The sequence below is a fragment of the Electrophorus electricus genome, chromosome 6 (assembly GCF_013358815.1).
Source record: "Electrophorus electricus isolate fEleEle1 chromosome 6, fEleEle1.pri, whole genome shotgun sequence".
In the NCBI taxonomy this organism is placed as follows: Eukaryota; Metazoa; Chordata; class Actinopteri; order Gymnotiformes; family Gymnotidae; genus Electrophorus; species Electrophorus electricus.
In genome coordinates, this window is record NC_049540.1 from 21,585,187 (window position 1) to 21,608,726 (window position 23,540).

A 23,540-nucleotide genomic window follows, 5' to 3' on the forward strand; every position below is an offset into this window, starting at 1 on the left:
CTCAAAAAGAAACAACACATCAAAATAAATTGCTAGCTAACTGTGAAAGGTAAAACATAGAGCATTTAGGCATCCAACTGTAAACTGTAAAACTGATTAACAGATTGACTAGATATCTTGTCAAATGACAATTTTTTCAACTTTAGTGGTGGTTCAGTGGAATCTAACTAATGTTAGCTAGAAGGAGCGAGTTAGCTAGCTATAGACCAAGATTAGATATCACTAAACAACTGCAAATATAAATTAAAAAATTTACCTGACCATGGGATTGACAAAGATAGATACTTTTATTGTTACCTATTCTAACTAATGTTTCTTGCTTTCAATCTCAACAACACCACAGAGGAAATTTAAAACCAAACAGCGTTCATACAACCGTATATGAACTGACATTGTTGGATATTTCTGCTCGCAAACAAAACATTTTAACAGATTGACTAGATTGACTAGATATCTTGTCAAATGACCATTTCCACTTCAGTGATAGACAAAGAAACATTAGGTAGAAAAAGTGAGTTAACAAGCTATATAGCTAGTTAGTTATAGAGTACATATCTATAAGCAACTGAACTAGTCAGATTCTGAGTAATGTCTTGTTGATTAGCAATAAATTAAAAAGATTAACTGACAATGAGATTGATAAAGATACATCTTATTTTGTATATTGATAAAACACGTTATTTCTTTGAATAAGACACAGGAACGAAAATAAAATGAGCCTTCATATAAATAAGAGATTGTCATTCTGTTCAGTTAGCTGCTAGCTAGTTACATGGAGGTTACTAGTAGCTAACATATATATTTATCTATACTATATTTATATCTATATTTATCTAACTACATGGTTTTGATGCGCACGACAATGCAAAGTAAATTAAAGGTGTTGGCTCACTAGTGTATGATCTGGCTTCAGTCAAAAAAAGGTGGTTAACATGGGCTGGTGTATGCAAATTTTGTGGGCATAAATATTGATTAGACAAGCCTGTTACCTAACAGTATAGGATTTCTGGAATTGGTCCATTTTACAACCCTGTTTTGCTTATGTGGGATTTACATTTGTGGGATTTACATTTGATGGAGGTTCACAGTATGTCAGGTCCATGTACCAACTCTCCTTATTCAATTATGCCAAGGTAAATATAGCACCATTTAAAAAAGCCAGTATGGGCAGGCACACATCACACACTTATATCTTAAAGAACTGACCTTTGACAGTAGCTTTCCTCTCTCCTTTACAAGAACAATTTGCTGAAGTTCAACTGGTAAATCATGCATTATAAAAGGACCTCTTGGATGTGCTTCACCCCTGATAACAGTGAAGGCAGACACATACAATATTTTAAAACAAAAAACAATATGTACAACTATTGAAAATTATATTAAATCTCAGTTTCCAGACATGGATACATGAACCTATAGATTTTCAAAGTTGACTTACCACAGTATTACACTCTTGGATAAGGCAAGGCATAAACCATGTCTGGGAATCTGATCATTTTGATTTTAGGAAACAGTTACTGGAAATTAAACAATTTTAAAGCACTCCTGCTCTAATGACGAGATATACTGCCTAATAAAATTTAGATTTCTGAGCATTATAAGTATCCTAGCATGATTACAGATTTGACCATCAATTGATATGAGCTAACTGGTTATTTTGCCCTCACGTTTCACATGACTTTGAAACAGAGGGCCTTTTGTTTAATGGACAACTTTTGTCTAAACAAAGAGATTCTTTTGTTGTCTAACCACTTGCACAATCTGAACAGAGAGAATTCTGTAATGGGTAATATATGTATGTAATATATAATTGCTGGACAAAATCATGTGATTATTGGCATATGATAGCTATATTAGCCAGAATGTTCAACATATTTCTGATCATCTTTAATGGACTATTAAGTAGCTGTCTAGCAGGTTTTAAAGTGTTTTCCCCTCAAATCTTTTTAGAATCATGAGCTAACAGGGAAATGCATACATGTTTAAAAAATCTATGTAAGTATTTGGGGCAAACAAAAAAGTAGGGTTAAAATCTGAGGGACAAAAGTATGTGTGCAAAACACAGAAGCCAATAACGTGTTAACATTTTCAAATATTTGAGAATTCCTACAATTTAAGTTTATTAGTTTTTAATATTGGCGTATTTTTCTGGACTGTTTTAAGCGAGTTAGGTATATGCAAGGTCATTAAATGAAAAATGTCAGTAAAAAACTAATAAAAATTACAAAATTGAGTTGTAAAACATTTGAAATTTTCAGTACAGTATTTGAGCTCATTGATATCATTCATCAGTTGAGAGTAACAGTGTATGTTACAATTCTTCCCAATGCTGAGAGAATTTTGTTCTAATTTTTGTATTTAATATGAACTAACTGAAACAGTCTCTCTTTAGGTTATTTGAGTTTAAACTGGTGGGGTTCTAGTGGTCTGATATACTTTCCATGAACAGATAATTGGGGGTGCATTTTTACATTCATGTTTAGCTTCTTCTTTAGCAGATTTTCTCTTCACCAGCATACCTTTTTAAAAAGTAGATAAGAAACATACTTTTTGCAATAATGTAATTGGTTTTGTCCATTTTGTATAGTACTGTTCATACTTGAGAACACTGTCTTGTTCTGGTTCTTAATATCATAAATGATAATACCATTTATCAACTTGGAAACAAATGGCAATAAATATAAATTCAGTTACTGCATTTTAATTATTGTAGCAGTACTTTAAAGCGTTATATACAGTAATATGTTATAAAGTAGAGAAATGAAGATAATACTGGGATCTGGCTTGTAACTTCATTAATGTTGGTAATATTTAATATTCTATTATACATTAAAATGTTATGGTTGCATTGTTTTGCTACAGTTTCTTCTAACCCAAAAAACAAAGCAACAACAAGAAGACTTACTGGTATTTTGTCCAAAGGAGACTCATGTATTCTGTTATTCTATTCTGTAAAGATATACTCATGTCTTCTTGTTCCATTAAAAGACTCATGGCTGAAAGGAGATTCTGAAAAGCCACCCTAAGGGGAGGAAAAGACAATGGATCACATGCATTTTGCATAAATACAGAAAAGTGTTTACCTTTCATCCAGAGATGATGACACCTAAGTTTGTCATACTCTCAAGAGGGAAGGGGTGGCCTACACTCTCTCTCCCCTGTCATTTACTGTGACACTCACTGACCAATCACAGATGTCTGTGAACCTATATATCAGAAGGGGGTAGACAGCACTATCCTCTGAGTGTTATGCCATCCCCTGATGTTGCATGAGCCACAGCTCGAAAAGATGCAGTGTTTGGCTGCATGTGATGCAGAGGATGCACATGACAGTCAGACAATCACTCTGTTTTTTAGGATTTGTGCTTTTTGAATATTGGCCCAGGATCTAAAAAAGACAAAGAATCTTTTACATTAATGTAAGTCGGTAGCACAATGTGAACATGTAAAGAAAAGTTGCAAAATGCAATGCACCACAAAAATAAAAGAACAATTTAAAAAGTATGCTAAGCATTTGGGATTAAAAATGAAAAGATAAATATCAGGTAAAAGCATGAAATATTTCGTTAGGCTTTTCATGTTTTTTTTAGATTAGTCTTTAGGTATTTATGTTTTATTGTTTTACAATAGTCTTTCTAGTCCAATTTTAGACGAACCAAGTCACGAGCTTGCCCGCAGACAACTGTTTGTGGCCCCAGGCCTGTGAGAGATCCCTGAGGGTTACTACAGCAGTGTTAAAGTTTACAATGACAGCATGAGACCTAAATTCCCTAAAATCTAAACTTTAGAATCGCCACTACACCCGCGCACACACACACACACACACACACACATATATATAAAATATGTATGTATGTATAATTTAAAAAATACTTGTTTTTATAGCAAAATAATGTTGACATCCCCACCCTAGAAATTTTGTTTGTAGTTTGCCTATAAGCATTAAACGTGTTTGAATTATTTAACACAGAATAGCCAATTTAGGACTATGCAATCACTCCCCATCAAATACAACTCAAACTGAATATGTTAGGGAGACTCATACCTGGTTGCATTTTTACTGGCAAGTGTGGCATAAACTTGACTAATGATGTAGTTAAAAACAAACAGACCAACAATGGCCACAGTTGCTGCTGCTAAGCGTTCCTTCACCGTGATGGGGACAATGTCACCATATCCTATAAAAAGAAAAGTTGCGATTAGACGGTTGAGTGTAATTACAGGCATAATGTACATATGTGATCTATTTGATCACCCAAAAAAGGAACACTGTTATCTGATACAGGGTAAATTGGAAAGTGCAGTCTTTTTTGCATGAACCCTCGCTCTACAGCAACTAGAATTTTTCATGGAGGGGTGGGCATATAATGATGCAATTACAAAAGTTAGATGAAAACATCATTTCCCTAATCAACAGGTATGGATTAATTATATTTACATAATGCATAAAAATGGAAATTCACATTGAAGTTTTTCTTTATTACGTCTTGCAATTTTTATGGTAAATTTAAAGGTGTCATGTTGAACGCCTCCTGGAGTAGCTTATGATTTAAGTGCCTGTTTCAAGTGTAAAACCAAGTTCTAACAGTATAAAACTGTATATAAAAAAAAAAAACTGTAACAAAGGTAAAGATTGTACAGCTTTATGGGGCTGTTGTAAACTATTTCAAGAATATAATAGCTAAATTGGCTGTACATTCTGATAGCCATCACTAAAATAGTTTTGCTAAGAAAAAAAGACTGTTACTGTCTTGTTTTTTGTAATCAGTTCTCATGCCACTCCCCAGATCTGCAGCTCTGGACTCCCAATTCCCAGATTCCACCAAGTAACCAAGTGAAGAGCTCACCCTTCAGTCCAATCAGGAACTACTCTCCAAATATCACAAGAATAATTATCACCTGTTTCAAATTTCACCTCACATTTACAAATGGCTTCTTTTTCCTCATTATGAGGCCATGGTTTATTCAAAGTGTACTGAGTGGTTTTTTTTGTATTTGGAGCTTGTGTTTTTGACTGATGTTCCTTGTTGTTTTTTGCCTTGGTTTTGGCCTCTGGCATTAATTTTTTACATTTATTTTTTTGCTCTATTGTGCTCTCTGGATGTCTTCCTGGCTTTTAAATCATCTTGTGTTTTGACCTTCACTGTGTTTTGAATATGAGTTTGGTTTGCCCTATAATCAGTAAAACTCTACCGATTAATCCACAAGCATCTGGCTGGTTCTGTTGCATTACATCTGTAAATAAGTCTCAATATGATTTGGCGGTCTTAACCAATCAGGAAGCTTTTCTCCAAGGCTTCCCTTAAGGGATTTTAAATAGCAAATTATTTAGTTTTCAGTAGCAAAGCAGCAAAATTAATTTCTTACCAACAGTTGTCATAGTTGTGGTGCTGAAGTATGCTGCGTACATGTAGTGATAGAAATTGGACTTAGCAGTTTTAAGTCCAGCATTCCAGGCCCATGAATTCTCATCACACCTCATGTTGATGATAAGACAAATAGGTTTAAACTACATGCATTTGTTAACCTTGAACTATTTCAGAGATTTAGTTTTTTTAGCTCTTACCTGAATGTGTTACATGCTGATGCATACAATAATCCAGCACAAAAATGCACAGAGAAAATCAAAAGAAAAATGCATTTTGCAGCTCTTTGCTCATATGTATTCTGTTTCATGTCATTTTCTTTTTTATTAAAATACAAGTAAACCTAAAGTCAGAATACAACAGTTGTCAATGGATATCAATTCAACATATGAGTTTTACAAAGTATATTCAAGTAAGTACAGATAGTAATAAAATGCCTTAATATAAAGTGCTTAAGGGTGGAAGGGCAGGCACAAAAAGTTGAAAATCAATATAAATGAGATTGCACAAAGAGTTTTATTTTTATGAAAATTGGATACATTTCTCCAAGTCATTTGAATACAACATTGCAGTCTAAAACCCAGTGCAATCAGGTATTTTGGAACGCAGTATTGTAGTAAAAAGATAAGTATAGTTGGAGAACAGGTATCTTTTAATAATGCAACCTAATTAATTACATGCTTACATGTAATGCCCCCACCCTTACTTGACATATAGAAGATGAAGGTAAAGGAGGCTTAAGGCTCACAATACTTAATCCTGATGCTCCATGGCATTTTCATAACTACACAAAATAATGAAAGACATATATTGCTGTTTCCATTGTTTTTAAAAATTTCTTATTGACTAATTTTCAGTAAAGACTCTCTCTTCCTATGTCATAGAGATTTAATAAAGTACTTTACTGCGATTCAAAATATTTTCTCATTTAGGGCTTCCACATAGTAAAGAAGCACCTTTATCTTCATTCTGTTTCAAACAATTTTTAGCGCTGCATTTACCACTTCATTTCAATATTTAGGAATTATGCTTAATGAGAAAGGTAAGATTGAATGAGAAGACAAAAATCACCATACCACCTAAACTTTGTCACATCATCCAACCTTAGCACTTTTCATTCAACAGCATGCCATTTGGACATGTGGAAAATATGAAACTTTGCACCTTATATCGTCAAACTGAAGTTAGTTTTATTCTGTTGTGATTTACTATTTACATTGTAATATTTTTTTCTCAAGACATTATTTAAAAATTGTTCTTTTTAATAAATATTGACCTTAGTTAAAAAAAATACTGTCTTTCTCTGTCCATATTTGAGCTACATAGCAAAAAGGATTTGATCGATATTAAAAGCAATTTTAATGTGTCTGTAATTTATCATTGATCTTTCCAAGCTGCTCTGTATGTATCACACTATACTACTTGATAAACCTTTATCATTTTCATGATGATACTTACATGTGGTTATGCAATTATTTATGAGGTAGAGGCAGACCTGTAGGACATTAATTTCTCCTGTGCCTATCCCAAAAAGTACTGTACAGATTAAGAATTAAATTACATAAAGTAAACATTTTACCTTACGAAGCCATATAAGTTTGTTCATTCGGACATAGCTCAAAAGTTGCCAGTGCCCTGTGCCATCTTCAGAAAATGAAATCCAATCCAAAGGTAATACGGCAAGGACATCATAATATAGGTTCCAAGAGGCTCTGTAGTGCTCAAATAGTTCTGATAAATCTGACAAACATCCTGTCCATGAAAAAAAAATTCAAAAACACTTAGACAAAAAGTTATGCAAAGAAAAGATAAATCTATAACAGTCTATGAAAAGATAAATCTATGACAGTAATCAACAGAACTTCAAACCCAATCACCATAAGTGATGAAAGACATACAATATGCTGATACCTTTGTGACTTTGAAATATGTTTTGTTAATTTTGTGACTTGCACATATTGTACATGAATGTAGAGGAGAGAGGGGGTATCACCGTCACGTTAGAGAGTATCATGTGTAACTATGTGACATATTAAATAAATATTGCATCAGTGGGTAGTGGATCCATTAGAAAGGCTAGTTCCTTTCTATCTTATTGTTCTGCAAGCCTTAAGCTATCTCACTCAATTTTTGAAGACCTTAAGAGGGAAAATCATTCAATGTTTTGTTTATACACATTCATTTATGGTACCCGACATTATAATAAATTGCTATTCACAAGAAGTACAATTTTTTCAGTTTAAAAAAAATTTATGATTTCTACCATTATTTAATCTTCACATCAAGTCTGATGCATTTTTTAAAGAATTTGATTCTTTAATTTCTCTACTCTTTTTTAATAAATGTGTCAGAGATTTCACTGGATTTTATGCGACAAAGTCCTCAACTACATGGCCACAGGTGGCCAAGCTTACAAGATGGGTCACAGAAGCACTAAAAGGTTAAAAGATCAAATCTTTTCTCATTGTAAATCCATGAGCAGATCACTAACTAGATTTGCTGAGAAATTCCATCATAATAAATATCTCAAATTTCTGTCAACAACATAAAATAAGATTAGACTGGAGGTCTATAAATCAATCAAATATCTGTGTTAAATAATTTTGACTGAAAATTTGATTCTAATCAAATTCTACTCATGGATATACATGCAACAATGTCTCAATTTTACATTTTAAATGAGAATGCAACTTTACCATCTTTAGTTATAACTTCAGTGCGAAGGGTGACAAATATGTCGGCAATGGCAACAAGATCAACCACACAACTGATGGCAAGATAGAAGGCTCCCCATCCTTCATTTAAAAATCCTGTAATAAAAGAAGAACTTACTTTAGCTTAAAAGTACTAGATACTAAAAATGTTAAAATAACAACAGGGTAGCATTTAGTAAGTACTTTAATTTCAAAGTATGCACCAAAATGGCCTCTACAACACAAAATATTATAAACAATGGTTTAAGAAAGCAGCAAGGTTTATACAATACTGAATTTTTATAGTGGACTTTTATAGTGGACACATAACAGCAAATGAATATTGGAATATGCAATAAAGATTTAAATTAGTGTGAGTATATGTGTGAATACTTTGAATTTACTTACTCTGCATATAATTTGAATTTGTAAAGCATGACTTCAAGATATAAATTTGTATTTAGCAGTTTTGAATTAATAAAATGTTCATTTGAAACCCCAAATCAAGTTTTCTTATTCAAGTTGTACAAATTTTGTTTCATTTTCAGACAGACAGAGTCAAGCGTTCATTCTTTTGGAGAAAATAAAACTGAGTTTAAATCATCCCAAAGCACTAATCAATCCCAAAGCTCCTCTATACTAGGGCAGCTAACAACAGCATGAACAACTATAATTAAAACTGTTTAAATTCTATATTTCTCAGCTATTAAAAACTGAAGCCAGAATACAAATGATATTTTATGGTCATTTACAGCCTGCGATAGAGAGACCTGTGCAAAACTATCAAAGTAGAGGTCATCCACATTTTTTTAAATGGACTATAGAATGAGAGAGGAAGATGTTAGAAAGCTGATAAATGTTTAATTAAATAGCACTGGATAAGAGTATCTGCCAAAGCTGTAAATGTAAATGCATGCCTGCCTTGATGCAGTAATGACATTCACATCTCTATTATTCATATACCAACAACACAGATGTTATTTCATATCTCAGCTCACAACTCACATTTGAGACATGTACAGCCAAAGTTCATGATTTATATGCTTACAATATATGAAAGCAACTTGTTCAGCTGACATGCCATGACAGGGATGCTTACACTGTGTGTGAAACAGTTATGCCGATCAATTATGTGCACTCCATTTCACCTCACTTTTTGATGTTATCCTATGAAAAATTCCAATATCACTTTGTTGTTGTCAATAACACAGTGTAACTACAATGTGCAGCTTAATGTTGAGCTACAATTGATTGAATTATGGATCCAATAATGTATAAACAATTTACTACAGATGTACATGTTCTTCCCAAAGTCAAATTGACAATGCCAGAAATATCATTTCATTGATATATTAAATCATTGAAAAATGGAAAATCAAGCAGATGAAGCAGAGATGGCATGTACACAGAAGAGAGGTAAGGGCAGGATCTAGGCTCTATGCTTGTGAAACCAGTGAATTTACTATGAGCAAATGACAAAATTGTCAGGTTTCATTTTTTTTTTACAAATACTAAATGAAACTCATGAAGATCAAATAAATATACTTAGAAATGAAAACAAATGCTGATGTATGGATTTACATACCAGTTGTCTCCACATTGTTGGTGAAAAAGAGCACCCATGTTTCGATGAAAATTGAAACTGTGACACTCCAAAAAAGGAATACTTCCCAGATCTTGGCAAAAGCACTATCGGGTTGAATGGTTTTCTTCCAGAAGCACTGAGATATATAAATAAAGAAGGTTAATTCACATGTGTATAGATAAAGCAATCCATATTCTTTTAAAGATAAAGGTACTATGACTGAAGGAGGAAGTCTAGAATAATATGTAGTCCTAAACCAAAACAAGACCAAGTCTGGTAATAATACTGTCTTTTTTATATAGAGATAAATAAATCATCTGTGAATGAAGGTTCTAAATGTTCTTTAATTTCAGTTGTTCAACATATATGTAAAAATTCTGGTCTGAAATCATTATAAACTAAAGTAGAAAATGCTGGGCAAGTGTATATATTTAACACTTCTGCTTGATTTACAGCAGCTTGTGATTTTAATATTCTCCTGTGGATATTAGTTTGACTAATAGATTGACAACAATCTATGCCTAATGAGTCATGAGATGTGCTAGCAGAAATGCCACAGGGTGAAGAAGAAAACTATACTTTTGTGGATTAGTAGTACGGCCTTCGCATTCTGAAAAGCTACTTTTTCCAATTTTGCAGCACAGTCCTTCATTTTAAAATAAACCAAAACAATGTTAATGTCAGAATTAAGATTACATTTATGAATATTCTCTCACCTTTGTTTTGCTGGCTTTTACATGCATAACTTTATTTGTGGACTCCATAAATGATGTGAAAATCTTATGATCTCTGGCCTAAAAATAGGTACATCATTCATCAGTCACCCTCACAGCCAAAACCTTTTATGAAAATGTTACATACTAGCAAAATTAAATAACAGGACACTTAATATTATGGCTATGCCCCTGGTTTATTTATTTTGGATTTCTCAGCCTCATGATTGTTCGTCTACCTGGGTGACAACAGCAACAGATGCCACTCAATTTCATATGCGTGCGAAGGCAGATGAGCAAATACTTTTGGCAATATAGTGTACCTAAAAGCTTTAATCAAACCCAGTACTTTTCCATGCACTTTGGACAAGGGTGTCTGCCAAATGCTGTAAATGTAACCCTTGTTTTAAAATGTGATCACAAAATACATAGGAGGTGACTTTTTAAAGGATAGTTTGATGTTTGTTGAATTAATAGGTAATTTTGACATTCTCCTTTTTTTTTATTTTATCAAATAGTTTTAAAAGCTAAAGGCAGAACTACTTCTTGACTACTCACTTTTTTTTTATTTAACTACCAATTAACATAACTCCATTAAAAAAAGGGCTATCTAACACTCTTTTAAAATAAATTTAAGACAAAATCAGGAGTTTGTCCACTCAGAGAAACTCACTCAGAAAAATTACCCAAGGCACAGATAAAGAAAAAACTTTTAAACAGATCATAGGCACTATCCAGGATGTAGAATGAAAGGTTTGTAGAAAAGAAAGGACAGGTGTGTGTTCGTATGCTCCGACTTCATCAGTTAAAACTAGATTTCTCTCTTTAGAAGTGGCACTACAAAGGATTTTAAATAATTACAACTAGAACCCCAACTAAAAATATATTATGCATTTTACGCTCCCTGTAACCTAAGGGGACCAGGAGCTACAGCACAATTTTTTGCTAATTGTGATTCAGATCTTAAATAAACGATTACATTTAACCTTAAACAGACATTCATATTGTGATAGAAAACTTCTAATCAACCTCTTGAAAAGTTTGTGCAGTAAGTTGTTACAGGTGCTTCCTCTTGTCTCTCTGACCCCAACCTTGCCCACTATTTGACCCACCCAGGTTCTTGACACTGGTGCTGGGAAGATAGGTGTAGCAGGACAAAACAGCTCCTAGTAGGGAGCTGTACCTTTTTCCCTCTACTGAGTATGTACAGTATAAAGGTGGGCTGAGGGGGGGGGGGGGGGGGGGAGTCGCCTTCTCCCTTATACATGCCAAGTGCCTGTCCCTTACAGACGTGTGTGTGTGTGTGTGTGTGTAACTGAGACACCCTCATTCTGAGTCTTTGAATAAACTTTAGCTTAGAGTAAGTTCATAGCACAGCAATTTCTACAATCATTATATTGTTTCTCTAAACTGTCTAGGAAGACTTCCACCACAAAACTTTAATTTACCATACAATTTCAGGAAATACAAAATATTTAGAGAACATTATGCATGCGACTGACACTTACCTTGAGATTGACACTCAGGTCCTTATGAAATACAACATTTTGAGGGTTTGAGGCTACTCCAAGTGCAAACGCTTCTCGGATGGCGTGTTTAACATTGTGTAAATGGGTTTTGGCTGCTCTCGTAATCATCATGGCAGCTTTAAAAAATTAAAATTGTTATTAGCTAATTTTGTTGTATAATAACATTACATAAAATAAAACATTAAAAGCACACAATCTGACTACTGAAAGCATAGAACAGTGACACCAGCAGGCAGTAAGAATGGATGGAATTTCAGATGAACAGTACCTGAGAAGAAATAACTTATTTATTGAGCCCAAACTCAGTCTTTAGCTTTAATTTAGCTCATTTTGTGGTGTACTACTTTTGTAACATGCAAAGGTTTTTGTCTCATAAGAAGTTTCCAGTAGAAAATATTTATACCTTAATAAAAATATTTTTGTTTCATTGCCAGGACAACTACTTACAATTAGCAATACATTATATTTTACATTTTATCTGTTTCCATCTTTATACCCAACCTTCTGGACTAGTAATCAGAAGGCTGATTCAAGCCCCACCATTACAAAATTAACACTGTTGGGCCCCTGAGCTAAGCCATTAACCCTCAATTACTTGAACTGAACTTGGTCACAAGTTACTTTGGATAAAAGAATCTTATAAATGCAAGAAAATTTTACATTCGAGATATTCATAGTCTTTCACAAGCCACAGAAGATCTAGGCACTGAGCAGCCTATTCACTTAATTCACAATAAGCCTCTAAGAAACCACTTGCAAGATCTTCACAGGGATCATCATGTCAGCACCTCCCTTCATTGGTACATCACTGAATTAAGGCCACAACACCTTTGGAAGGCTGAAAAGTGAACTCTGGTGTCACAGACCTACCCCTTCTAAGGTCACTTTAAAACCAGTGACCTATCACTTATTGAACCTAATTACATGCAAACCCACACTGGCTTCTCTGGTGACTAAAGCCAGAATCATCCCTGTTGTCACAATTAATGCATCTCACCAGTTCTATATAGACTACACACTACTCCAACCACTGAACAGCCACAATGAATTACTCTTCCTATATTTACCCACTGCACTACCCCCTTAGCCAGTCACTTTCTAAACCATAAAATCTTAAAACTATTAAGCTTCTATAACAGAAAACCAGGTGTGAGTTTGACAAGAACTTCATTTTAAAAGCCACTGTTTAGTATACAGAACAAAAAGGCCAGATACTGTCTTGCTAAGTATATGAAGAGCTCTTAGCATTTTGGGGCATAGTCTTAAGGACAGATAAAGAAGATTAATCTGTTCCAAAGAAGAGTTTAATGGTGAAAAATGAATAGCTCATGATTTAAAGTATACTATCTGATCTGTGAAAATCCAGGTATATACGATTGCTTGTATAACCGGTTCACTTTTCTTTAGCAATGCTGGTACTGCAAACAGCAGGTATAGTATGAATACAGAATGCAGAAGCATGTTTGCTCAGATGGAATAAAATGCCTTGCAGCAGGATAATGACTCCATACATAATACTAAAACAGTCATGAAATTCTGTGGGGCTGAAGTGGAATGCTCTTCCCTGGTCAGGACAGGTCAAAGGAAAAATATCACAAAAGAAGCAGATGATATATTTTCGTTTGTCTGGACATCAGATAACATGGAGGTACAAGACTAAAGTGACTTGGCCCAGAATTATATGCCAATTATCAACAAATTCTGGGAGCCAGAATAAAAATAAAATCATACATCCAATAACAGTTTCGCTCTTCAAAGGTTTTTGGATAAAATGTACTTTTTCATCAATGTTTTATAGTTATTTTGCTTATTTTACTGGGTTAGCATTTTTTATGCCAGAAAGGAAGAACTAGTCAAAGTGAAGTTCTACCTATGAGCTTTGCTACCTTTCTTCTAACTGCTGTAAAATACCATGACTTCTCATAGCAATTTATCTTTTAATAGCAATTTCACTACATTTTTGAAAACTTATACTGCAATACAACTTCTGTAGACCCTCTGTAAACACTGTACACTATCATTGGAAATCAGTAATGTACAAGGATAATTGTCAAGACCTCATCAGCGCATAATGGCAATGAGTGGACCTGTCAAGTCAGAACAGGTCAGAAAAAACAGAACAAGTGCAAGTAGTTGCCAGAGGGAAATCTGGCAAAAACTAATGTGAGGGGAAGCACGATACAGAGGTAAACTGGCAAAACTGTTGCAGACATTCCCAATTAGGTGTCATAATAACAGTTCAAGTTTACATATTCAGTTCAGGACTTCCATGATGTTGCTTTGCATGGTGTGCTCCTACAGACAAACAGCATGTTTAACATCTGAAATAAATTCTGTTTTGCCAGTTATTGGTACTTTCTAAACATATTGAGAGGTACACATTTTTTTAGCAATTCCAAGGAAAAGAAATACTAAGTGTATTTTGACACAAATTACAAATATATCAGAAATATATCAAAAATAAATATAAAAAAACTGATAATGCTCAAAGATTCAAATAAAGATGAAATTTAGAATGTAATTATAGCAAAATGCAATAAAAATGTAAACTGGTTAGTTAACTTGGGCACACCAACTCTTGCTGCAGGCAATGAACTCACTTGATCCCACAGAAGATTTTGTACAAACTCATGTCATCACACCACTATGTCAATTCAGTGTAATAATACTCAAATAGACAACAGACAGGTAACTGAAGCACAATATTCCAAACTAACTGAATCAAGATGGCCGTGCATGCAGGATACTGAAACCTAGCTAAATGTGTCTCTTCTACTCCAGTTCAATACAAATATCAGAATTAGAATGTAATTAGACATGGATTTAAAACACGTTTAATTAAAATTAAATATGGCCAATCTCAACCCTATGCTTTATATATATTATCATTATCTAGTCAATTTTATTTAGATTTGATTTCTTCATATTTAGCAAGGGGTATTGACCATTTATGAGTTAATACAGACAATATTTGTACCTATACAATACCTTTTGGGTAGTCAGCCAATAATGTAATTAAATTGCTCTTTTCCAGTATTGTAATTTCACATAAGGTTGCAGCACATATTGTGGTATTTCTTGGAATTTTGTACATTAAATAGACCTGCAAATGGAAAGAAATATTTGTGTGAATTACAAGAAACATCTGAGAAAATTAATGAAAATGACAAGTCATACCATACGCAAAATACCCAATGTTTTGTAATTTACTGAAATATGCTCGTTTGATCAGCTTTACATATCTACTTTTCTACCTCCTTTTATTTTAATTGACCGACTATATATTTCTTAAAGATTCATTGTCCTGAATTACAGCCAATAAAAATGAACACACAAATGATTCATTTTATAGTCCTTGAACCAGAGCTGTGGATTGGTAAATTACTTACCACTAATAATTATAACAACTAATAATAGCTAATAAGATTTGTTTGGGAGGTCCATTGCTATATCTATGTATTGCTAGGCAGTAATTCTTTACACATCTTTACACACTTTTTTGAACATCTTTTCCAGTTTTTGAAACTGCTGTTTAGTGATCTAAACAAGCAGAAGATTTACAAGCACACACTGTGCAATTATTTTTTTTATATAAAAAAATTAATGAGATATAGCTCTCACTATGTAACCACTATGATGAACTCTTTCATTTGAAATAAGTGCTTTCTAAATATGTTTACATCTCATACAGAATAAGACAGTAAAAAGGAAGTATGAAATACTATACATTTGTTTTGCAGGGGGAAAAGCTGCAGCTCAGAATATGACTGCATCAAGGTGGTGTTTTACTATTCAGATAAAACAATAGTAGTATAATATTGGGTAGTATTTCTCATTTTAATGTAGAATAACAGACATGCTTATGTTAACATTGTGCATCAGCTGTTTTGCTGGGCATGATTTTTGTCCAAATGCCACATAGTATAGTGTTTGCTTGTGTTTGACAAGTCAACACCTACAAGACTGTCAGAGCTGAAGAAGGAAATCCCACCACTGACCAACAGAGTTCTGCATCTCCAAACTTCTAAACATCTTTGGTTACTAATCATCCTCACATGTTCCTACTTCTCCCATTAGTCCACTATATAAGACCCATGTGAACCATTGCAAAGTACTGCCCGTCTATGTCTACTCTATACAAAGCTTCTTTTTTTTTTTGCTAGCTGTCACTGAGTACGTCACTCTGCCTGTTCTCGCATTTGTTGGCTGCTTGTCTGGTCCTTTGTACTGCCTTCTGTTGTGGTTTTGGTTATCGTCCCTTGCCTGCCCTTGCCTGCCCTACAGAATCTCAATGAATCCAGTAAATATCCACTCACCACCTACTTTGTACGTAACATGCAGGTTAACTATAGCCAATACAAAACATATACAATTTGTTAGCCACCCTGTTGTCTTTGATTAAAGGTCTATTACCAACGACAGGACCATACTAGTACTGTATGAATATCATTTGCGTCAATGTCACTCCTGGGTTGAGAGTGGTCCTGCACCCAAAATGATTCCACAAACAGACGTCCAGTGGTGATCAATGTTGTAGATGGCAAAGTGTGCATAAATTTGACATTTTCAGCATCTAGCAGACACTCCTGTTCAAAGTGTCATATGTATGACAGTACGTATGTTGCTGGGGATCTGAATCCGTGACCTTGGTGTTACTAGCACCTTGACTTTGACACCAGATTTGTTTGATGGCCTACATCTGTGAGAAAAGTTTGTGAACATTTAACCCTTTCAAGTCAGCTCAGTCAAATTTCGAAAGACATTTTGATGACAAACATTTGTCTCAGCTGTTCAACCAATGATTTTAAAACTGCCCTATGAAGAGGAAAACATGACCTACATTTTTATATCATTGCTTAAGAGGTTTGTGGCACATACTCGTTTCCATTCATAATCTTGCTGGGGGGAAAAAATTCCCCAATCGCTCCACTATACTGACATAACATACGATGATGTCTTCTCAGGTGTCTTCCGTTTTACATTGCCAAAGGAGAAACCTGGTCTAATAACTAAGGTAAGCTATTTTTATAACTGTTTATTACTATAACGTATTAATTTTATAAGAAATGATATAAATGTTATAATGCTATAACACTTTGGCACAACTTGCAAAGTCAGATGATTTTTGCTAAACTTCTGATTAATTTCTATGGAGACATGCAGCAGTTGAGTGGAGGGTTATGGGAACGAGTGCAATACAAACCACATGAAGAGAGTATTGAAAAGTCGAACTTGGCTGGCCCTCAGCTAAGTTTGCAGGATATTGCACTGCATTGAAGGAGATAATCTTATTGGTTGAATATAATGATTTTTTTAGGTCATTGTTTCACTGGCACACCGGATTTACCTACAACTCTAAACGCATGTGCTGTGAACAGATAAACATGCTTGCTTTTTTAGTGACACACTATCAAAGCAGCCGTGATGAGGTGAAACAAGCATTTTGCTTCACTGCAATGTAAATGTAACATTATCTGATGTTAGCAGATGCATTCTTCATTCAGTCTGTTAAGCAGCCTAGCTAGCTAGCTATCCTTTTTCTGAATCACTTGTAATTGTTTAACTAGATTTTAACATGTTTTTTGCTCTGTTCCATCTAAATGTGTAATAATTGTACATTGACAAATAAAGTGTCAAGAAAATAGGTAGCCTTTGAACAGTGTGATGAAATAATGTCCACAAGGTCCACCCCCACTGGAGGCCATGAAGAGGAGGAGGCACCTATCTGTTGATGGCCATGAGTCATATTTTCTATATGACTATATATAAAGATATCTTTAAAAAAAAATAATAATAATAATAAAAAATTATATATATATATATATATATATATATATATATATATATATATATATATATATATATATATATACATACACACACACAAAACATTTTGCATAACTGCAATTAAAGGGCACATTAATGTGCATCAGTATTTTTTGTTTGCTTTGTTTCATTTTAGTTCAACATGTAGAAAGGTAAGTGGGCCAAAAATAGTAAGACCTTTTGTAATAATTCAATACATAAAAAAAAAGTTTTAAAATTGTAATTGTATTTGCCTTTTTTATTATTTGCATAACTCTGGAAATTCGTAACATGAAACAGGAATGATGAACATTCTGTATCACTAAATATTGCAAAATCAAATTCCTAACTAAATTGATTGTAACTTTTACATGACAGATTCTGGCTTCCCTAACAAAATTGTGAACAGAACATATACTCTACATATTTCTATATCGAAAAAAAAATGTATTTATAGAATGTATCAAAAATGTGTCTTATGAACGGAATAAAACCTTCGTTCAAATATGGGTTAAACTTGTATGTAAATTCTCATTTTAAAGAACTGATTCTGTTGGTTAAAATGCTATGTATACCATTCTACAAACTACAATATTCACATAAAGATTTTTTGGCATCTGTGCCATCCAGTACCAAAAATGGAATGTTTCGCACAGACTGAAAAGGGTTAAATCAACATCTTAATTTCTGCCTGAATGGCTCTTAAAATATGACCTGATCTTCAAACTAGTAATAAATATGAAATCCTATTTAACAAACACACATTTTATATTGGCATATATTTAATGAACAAATAATTTTAACAATTAAGAGCATTCATGGAAAAGTATGAGAATCCTTAGGTTGACTTGAAAGGAAGATAATTGGAATCAAGCATGCCCATCAATTAACATTTAGGTTTAACCTGTCCACAGTAGCAAAAACAATATGTCCCAATTAGAAGAGAAATTTTTTTTTTAAGTATTGTGGCAACGGTGGAATGGTCGAGCATTGTCTGCAGGGCAGAGAGACAGGCCTGGTGAACCAGTGGGTAACTATGTGCACTGAGCTCCTGGACAAAAAAATGTAATATTTGCAGGCTGAAGCCAAAAAGAAATTAGTAGGCAACACCAAAACGATTACATAGTGTTTTTCATTTTGACCATTGGTCAGAGAAATAAAAGGAGCTCCATGCCACGTAAACCTGCCTCCTTTGTTTTTCCTCCTTCCTTCCTGCCCAGCCCAGCACTGCCTCCATCAGTCCAGTCAGGCAGTTAACAAATGGAACAATTTCAACAAATTGCTATTTGTTAGGAGTGGCTATCCCACAACGATAATTATTTCCACCAGTAAAAATTGTAAATGTAAGTGGATTTTTCTTTGCTTGTTTTGACTTTTTTAGGATAAAACAAATAAAAATTAGAGCCATTCATGTAGAAACCTTATTTACAATCGTTTTCTTAAAAAACGTATTGCCAACTTCTAGTGTAGCTGACATACCTCCCCAAATGAAGAGCCGGGTAACAATGTGGCAATCTTATCATTAGGATCTTCTCCAAAAACCTGGAAAAATCAGCATTTGCTTTTCATGTTTAGTGTTTTCAGCTTTGTAAACTATAAATTACAACTAAGTAAAGCAGTTACTTTGAATGTGTTAAACATACCTCTACCAGTCCATGCTCAATATAATAAGCAGAGTGATTAATTTCTCCAGGTCTGGCCAAAATTTGTCCAGGACTGAAAGTCTGGGTGTTAAATTTTAGTGACAAAGCCCTTTGAAATCCAATGTCTGTTCCTTGAAATAATTTGGACTTAAGAAAAAAGTTAAAAAGTAATGTCTTTCCCAGTTTTTCATTATTCAAATCTATAAATAGTAGTATGATTTATTGCATTACACATTTTGACCTGTTTCAACTTGATGGCCAGCTGAAAAGGCAAGACCTCAAATCACTAATGATTTTCAGTATATCTCCCACATCTTAATGTTCTTAAAACCATAAACCATTACTGGACCAAGTAAATCTCTAACATTTAATGCAGTCCTGAAAATTCACCAGCAGGGGACAAAGGAAAATAACAGTTAAATTCATTAAAATGTACTCACTTTTTTCACCAAAGGTGTGTAACACACACTTGAAACATCTGAATGAAGGGCAAAAGGAAGATCATCAAACAGCCCTGCAACATTACTGCCCTTTCGGTATATCCAGAGATAGTCATAATATTTCTGCACCCATGTTTGGATATCCTCTGGCAATCCCATATATTTCTTTCATTCGAGGGGAAAAACGCAAGTTAAAACATCATCTTTTAAATAAATGTATCATTAAACAAGAGATGCAAACAGACTAACCATGTAAAGGCAAATAGAATCCATTCTGTGGCAGAATCTTCCTCTTCGTGTGTCCAAATTGCTGATGATTGAGCTCATACCAGTCACAACAACTCCAAGGAATGCAACTAATCCAAGTACCATTACAGCTGCTGCTACAATAACTTCTCTTTCATTCATAGCATGTATCTCTCCATACCTAGTCAATATTCAAAAGTGTTACTAATATGTGGATTAGATATACAGTATTAAAATTTTCAGATACAGCTATAAAGAAAATATTTTTCCCCTGACATATTAAACCAGACTCAAAGTCTAAGATACTTATTTTTCATGTATAAGCAATAAATATGATTTGGGTAAAATATTTAAGCCAATCAAAGACATTAATGTCTAAACAAATATACTGAAATTAACATATATTGTTGGCCTATAGAGACTAGCTATTAAAGTAATGTAACGGAGCCCCCTCGTTTGTGTCACTCCTTTGTTCTGTCCTTCTAACGTTTATGATTTTTAACCAATCCTCCCTTTATTTTTCATAGTGACTAGGGCCTTGTGATGCCCCATTGATTAGACAATACTGTTTGTTTCTTACACTTATTAGCCCTCTGTGAATGTCATCTTGATCACCTTTGTTAGGTGACTATGGATTTCAACTCTATGTCTAGGGCCCCTTTGTCCTGTAGTTTTACATTTTTCATGCTCTAGCACACCTGATCTTTCATTAGCTAAACACCTACAACAGAACATTCATTCTACCTTATTCCCAATCTAGTCTATCTACACCTACCTTATGGTACCTCCATATCACTCATCTGCTAATTCCACTTGCTTACAAACCTTTATACTCAGACTTAATACTAGTACTACTTGTACTATTTTGCCAATAATGTAACTAACTGAAATCATTGGCTAAAGCCCTTCATGAGATTATAATCCACTGGGTGGATTTCTGTGAGAAGGAAAATGGCATTTTCATAGATTTGATTCTGCTTCAAGGCCATCATCTAAAACTGGAAAATGTGCCAAGTGATTTAAACTTTGGACTATAGTACAAAATGGAAAAGTCAGTATGCTTTTTGAAACATTGTAGGATTTGGATATTGCATTTACACAGAAAGCAAAAATATAACAATGAAATATAACAATGAGTAGACAATGAAACATTCACTTTTTCAGTGCTTGTCAAAGGTTAGCCATTTTAGCATACTGTGCTAAGGGAAATTTTCTGTACTTTGGGCAAGCAGACATACATATGTATTTACACAGTGCAAAGTAAGTGTGTGTGTAGCTGCTAGAATAAGCAGAGACTTGGCCTCAAAGCAAACTCGGGGTCTAATTCTGGTTCAAATGTATATGGCTGCACTACTATGTTCTCCCTGGCAGCCAGGTTTCTCCAAAGATTCATGCTAAAACAGTTGTGATGGTAGCACACCCCACAGAAGAAGGGGGAGCAGTGGCTCAATATCACTTAAAGAAAGAGGCACTCAAACTGGCTGTTCTGAACACGGATGTTCTGACAAGAAGGGAGGTTTGTTCTCCTTGTGGTATTTTGATCAAAACATCTCACCGACATTTCATTAAGACCCATAGAAACTGTGCTAACTTGTGTAAAAGGGGTATGAGAGGTCCCTTTTACCAAGACTTACCAAGATTTATTTAACATATTTTACTTACCCAACAGCAGTCAGTGTAATTATTGACCAGTACGTAGCCACAGCATAGTACTCCAAATCTGTGGGTTTCGTCAAATTAGTTGAAACTGCAAGGGACAATAAAATTAAGTGCATCAAAGCTTAAAGCATCCAAAAAGTGTAAATGTAAATACATTCTTACATTCTATTTCTTAATTTGCCAGACTTGGTCTTGAGCAAGACCGACGGAATTTCTCACTATTTCAGCAAAATAGATAAATATGTACTTCTACATAGATAAATACTAGTATCAGCACTAGTTCAAAGTTGCAACCATGCATCAAAACTAATATACCGAGCTTCCAATGTGTATGCAGCTAAGACTCAAAACATATTAAACTCATGATTGAGTACAAAACTAGACTGTAAACCTAACTTTTGGCAAAACTAAAATATAATGCTCAGTGCCATACAATATGATCATCCACTTTGATGAGTGTAAATTTTTTCCAGACATCACTTTTGGCATGATTCATGTTTTCAAAATGTATTCAGACACTTTTCTGTCATTCTTTCTGTCAAGTAACAGATGACGCCAGATGTGCAAAAAATAATGGTCATGCCTTTCAGTCACAACTGTCTTTAAATGCTACTTTATCCATCATAAAAAAGAAAAAAAACTCCACAGCACAGAAGTGTTATATAGTGAAAAGTGAGTAGGACTAAGTGAGCGACTGATGAGAGAGAGCATGCACAGAAACCATGTAAATAAGGAGGGGGAACCCCATCAGTTATGAGCATGTGTATTTAAGCGTGACAAATTGAGCAGTATAAAAAGACATAGGCTAAAGTGCGGGTGGATGGCGTTTGGCAAGTGTTCTAGTCAACGCTAACAGACAGGAAAATAGCAGTGTTGCAGCGGTAAGTGATTCAGCGGTTTTCTTTTTAACATGACCCGATCCTGGGGCTGGTATGGAGTTGTATTTTGTTTAAAGTGTTGATGTATTTGTTTTATATGCAACTTAGTAGCAGGTTGCATCCTGAATGAAAGGAAAGTGGTGGGAAAATTAAAAAGATTTTAAGCAGGTAAACACAATTTTAGTAAATATGGAATATTATGTAAGGTGATATGCATTTAATGTTTGCTGATTTGTTATTAATTTGTTATAATGATGGATAATCTGTTTTGTATTTTGTGTGCAGGAGGCTGAGTCACATTTTTGTTGCCACTATGAGTGTTTCCTGATTCTATGAGCTTTTATGATATAGAATTTTATGGCAGGATTTTATTTGGTGTGGTGTGGAAATATTTAAAAGTTTATCATGAATTGTACTGATAAAGTGATTAATGCACATGTGATGGTGACCACGTTAAATCTCAGTGAAGCCTTTTGTGCTTGAAACTCAAACCAGATTTTTCCGCTCATAGTGTTTAATTTTATGGTTCTTAAATTGTATTTATAAACCTGTAGTTTGCCCTGACAAGGTGGTGTTGCTTTTTAAAAAGGCCTAAGGTGGTACCTGTTACACAAGAATAAAATAAAACATATTTAATGCTATTGCACAGGTACAAGATTAAATTTGCAGCTTTACTAGAATGCAATAAAAATAATAAATAAAAATGCAATAACAATAAGGTGAGAATGTTTTAGATTAAACTATGTAGAAGTCGACACTAACACTGTTATTAGTTCCCATTCCCACTGTCACTGTGGGAACATTTTTAATTTTCTCCCAATACCCACAGATTAACTGCATACTGTAGATTGGTAGACTGTTCCAAAGCCTTGATGCTGAAATTACAAAAAGTATACATTTTTGTTTTAGTCGGGATCTAGGAGCATTTAGCAAAGTTTGTGACAAGGACAAAGTAGGCTAATGTAGCTTAACATCAGTCAATA

General features: G+C 34.1%; 1 protein-coding gene across 1 annotated transcript in view; it reads right to left on the reverse strand.

Annotated features, from left to right (window-relative positions):
* Nucleotides 1–23,540, reverse strand: part of LOC113575179 — a 67,275-nt gene that overhangs the window by 34,926 nt on the left and 8,809 nt on the right. Inside the window, exons 6-21 of the mRNA XM_035527122.1 lie at nt 21,683–21,767; nt 20,024–20,201; nt 19,775–19,939; nt 19,335–19,481; nt 19,171–19,233; nt 14,875–14,989; nt 11,866–12,002; nt 10,361–10,438; nt 9,645–9,780; nt 8,063–8,176; nt 6,946–7,118; nt 5,567–5,709; nt 5,368–5,477; nt 4,046–4,178; nt 2,906–3,022; nt 1,207–1,306 (exon numbers count right to left, since the gene is read on the reverse strand). Coding sequence (XP_035383015.1) covers nt 1,207–1,306; nt 2,906–3,022; nt 4,046–4,178; nt 5,368–5,477; nt 5,567–5,709; nt 6,946–7,118; nt 8,063–8,176; nt 9,645–9,780; nt 10,361–10,438; nt 11,866–12,002; nt 14,875–14,989; nt 19,171–19,233; nt 19,335–19,481; nt 19,775–19,939; nt 20,024–20,201; nt 21,683–21,767 — 1,994 coding nt within the window. The remainder of the gene's footprint in view (nt 1–1,206; nt 1,307–2,905; nt 3,023–4,045; nt 4,179–5,367; nt 5,478–5,566; nt 5,710–6,945; nt 7,119–8,062; nt 8,177–9,644; nt 9,781–10,360; nt 10,439–11,865; nt 12,003–14,874; nt 14,990–19,170; nt 19,234–19,334; nt 19,482–19,774; nt 19,940–20,023; nt 20,202–21,682; nt 21,768–23,540) is intronic.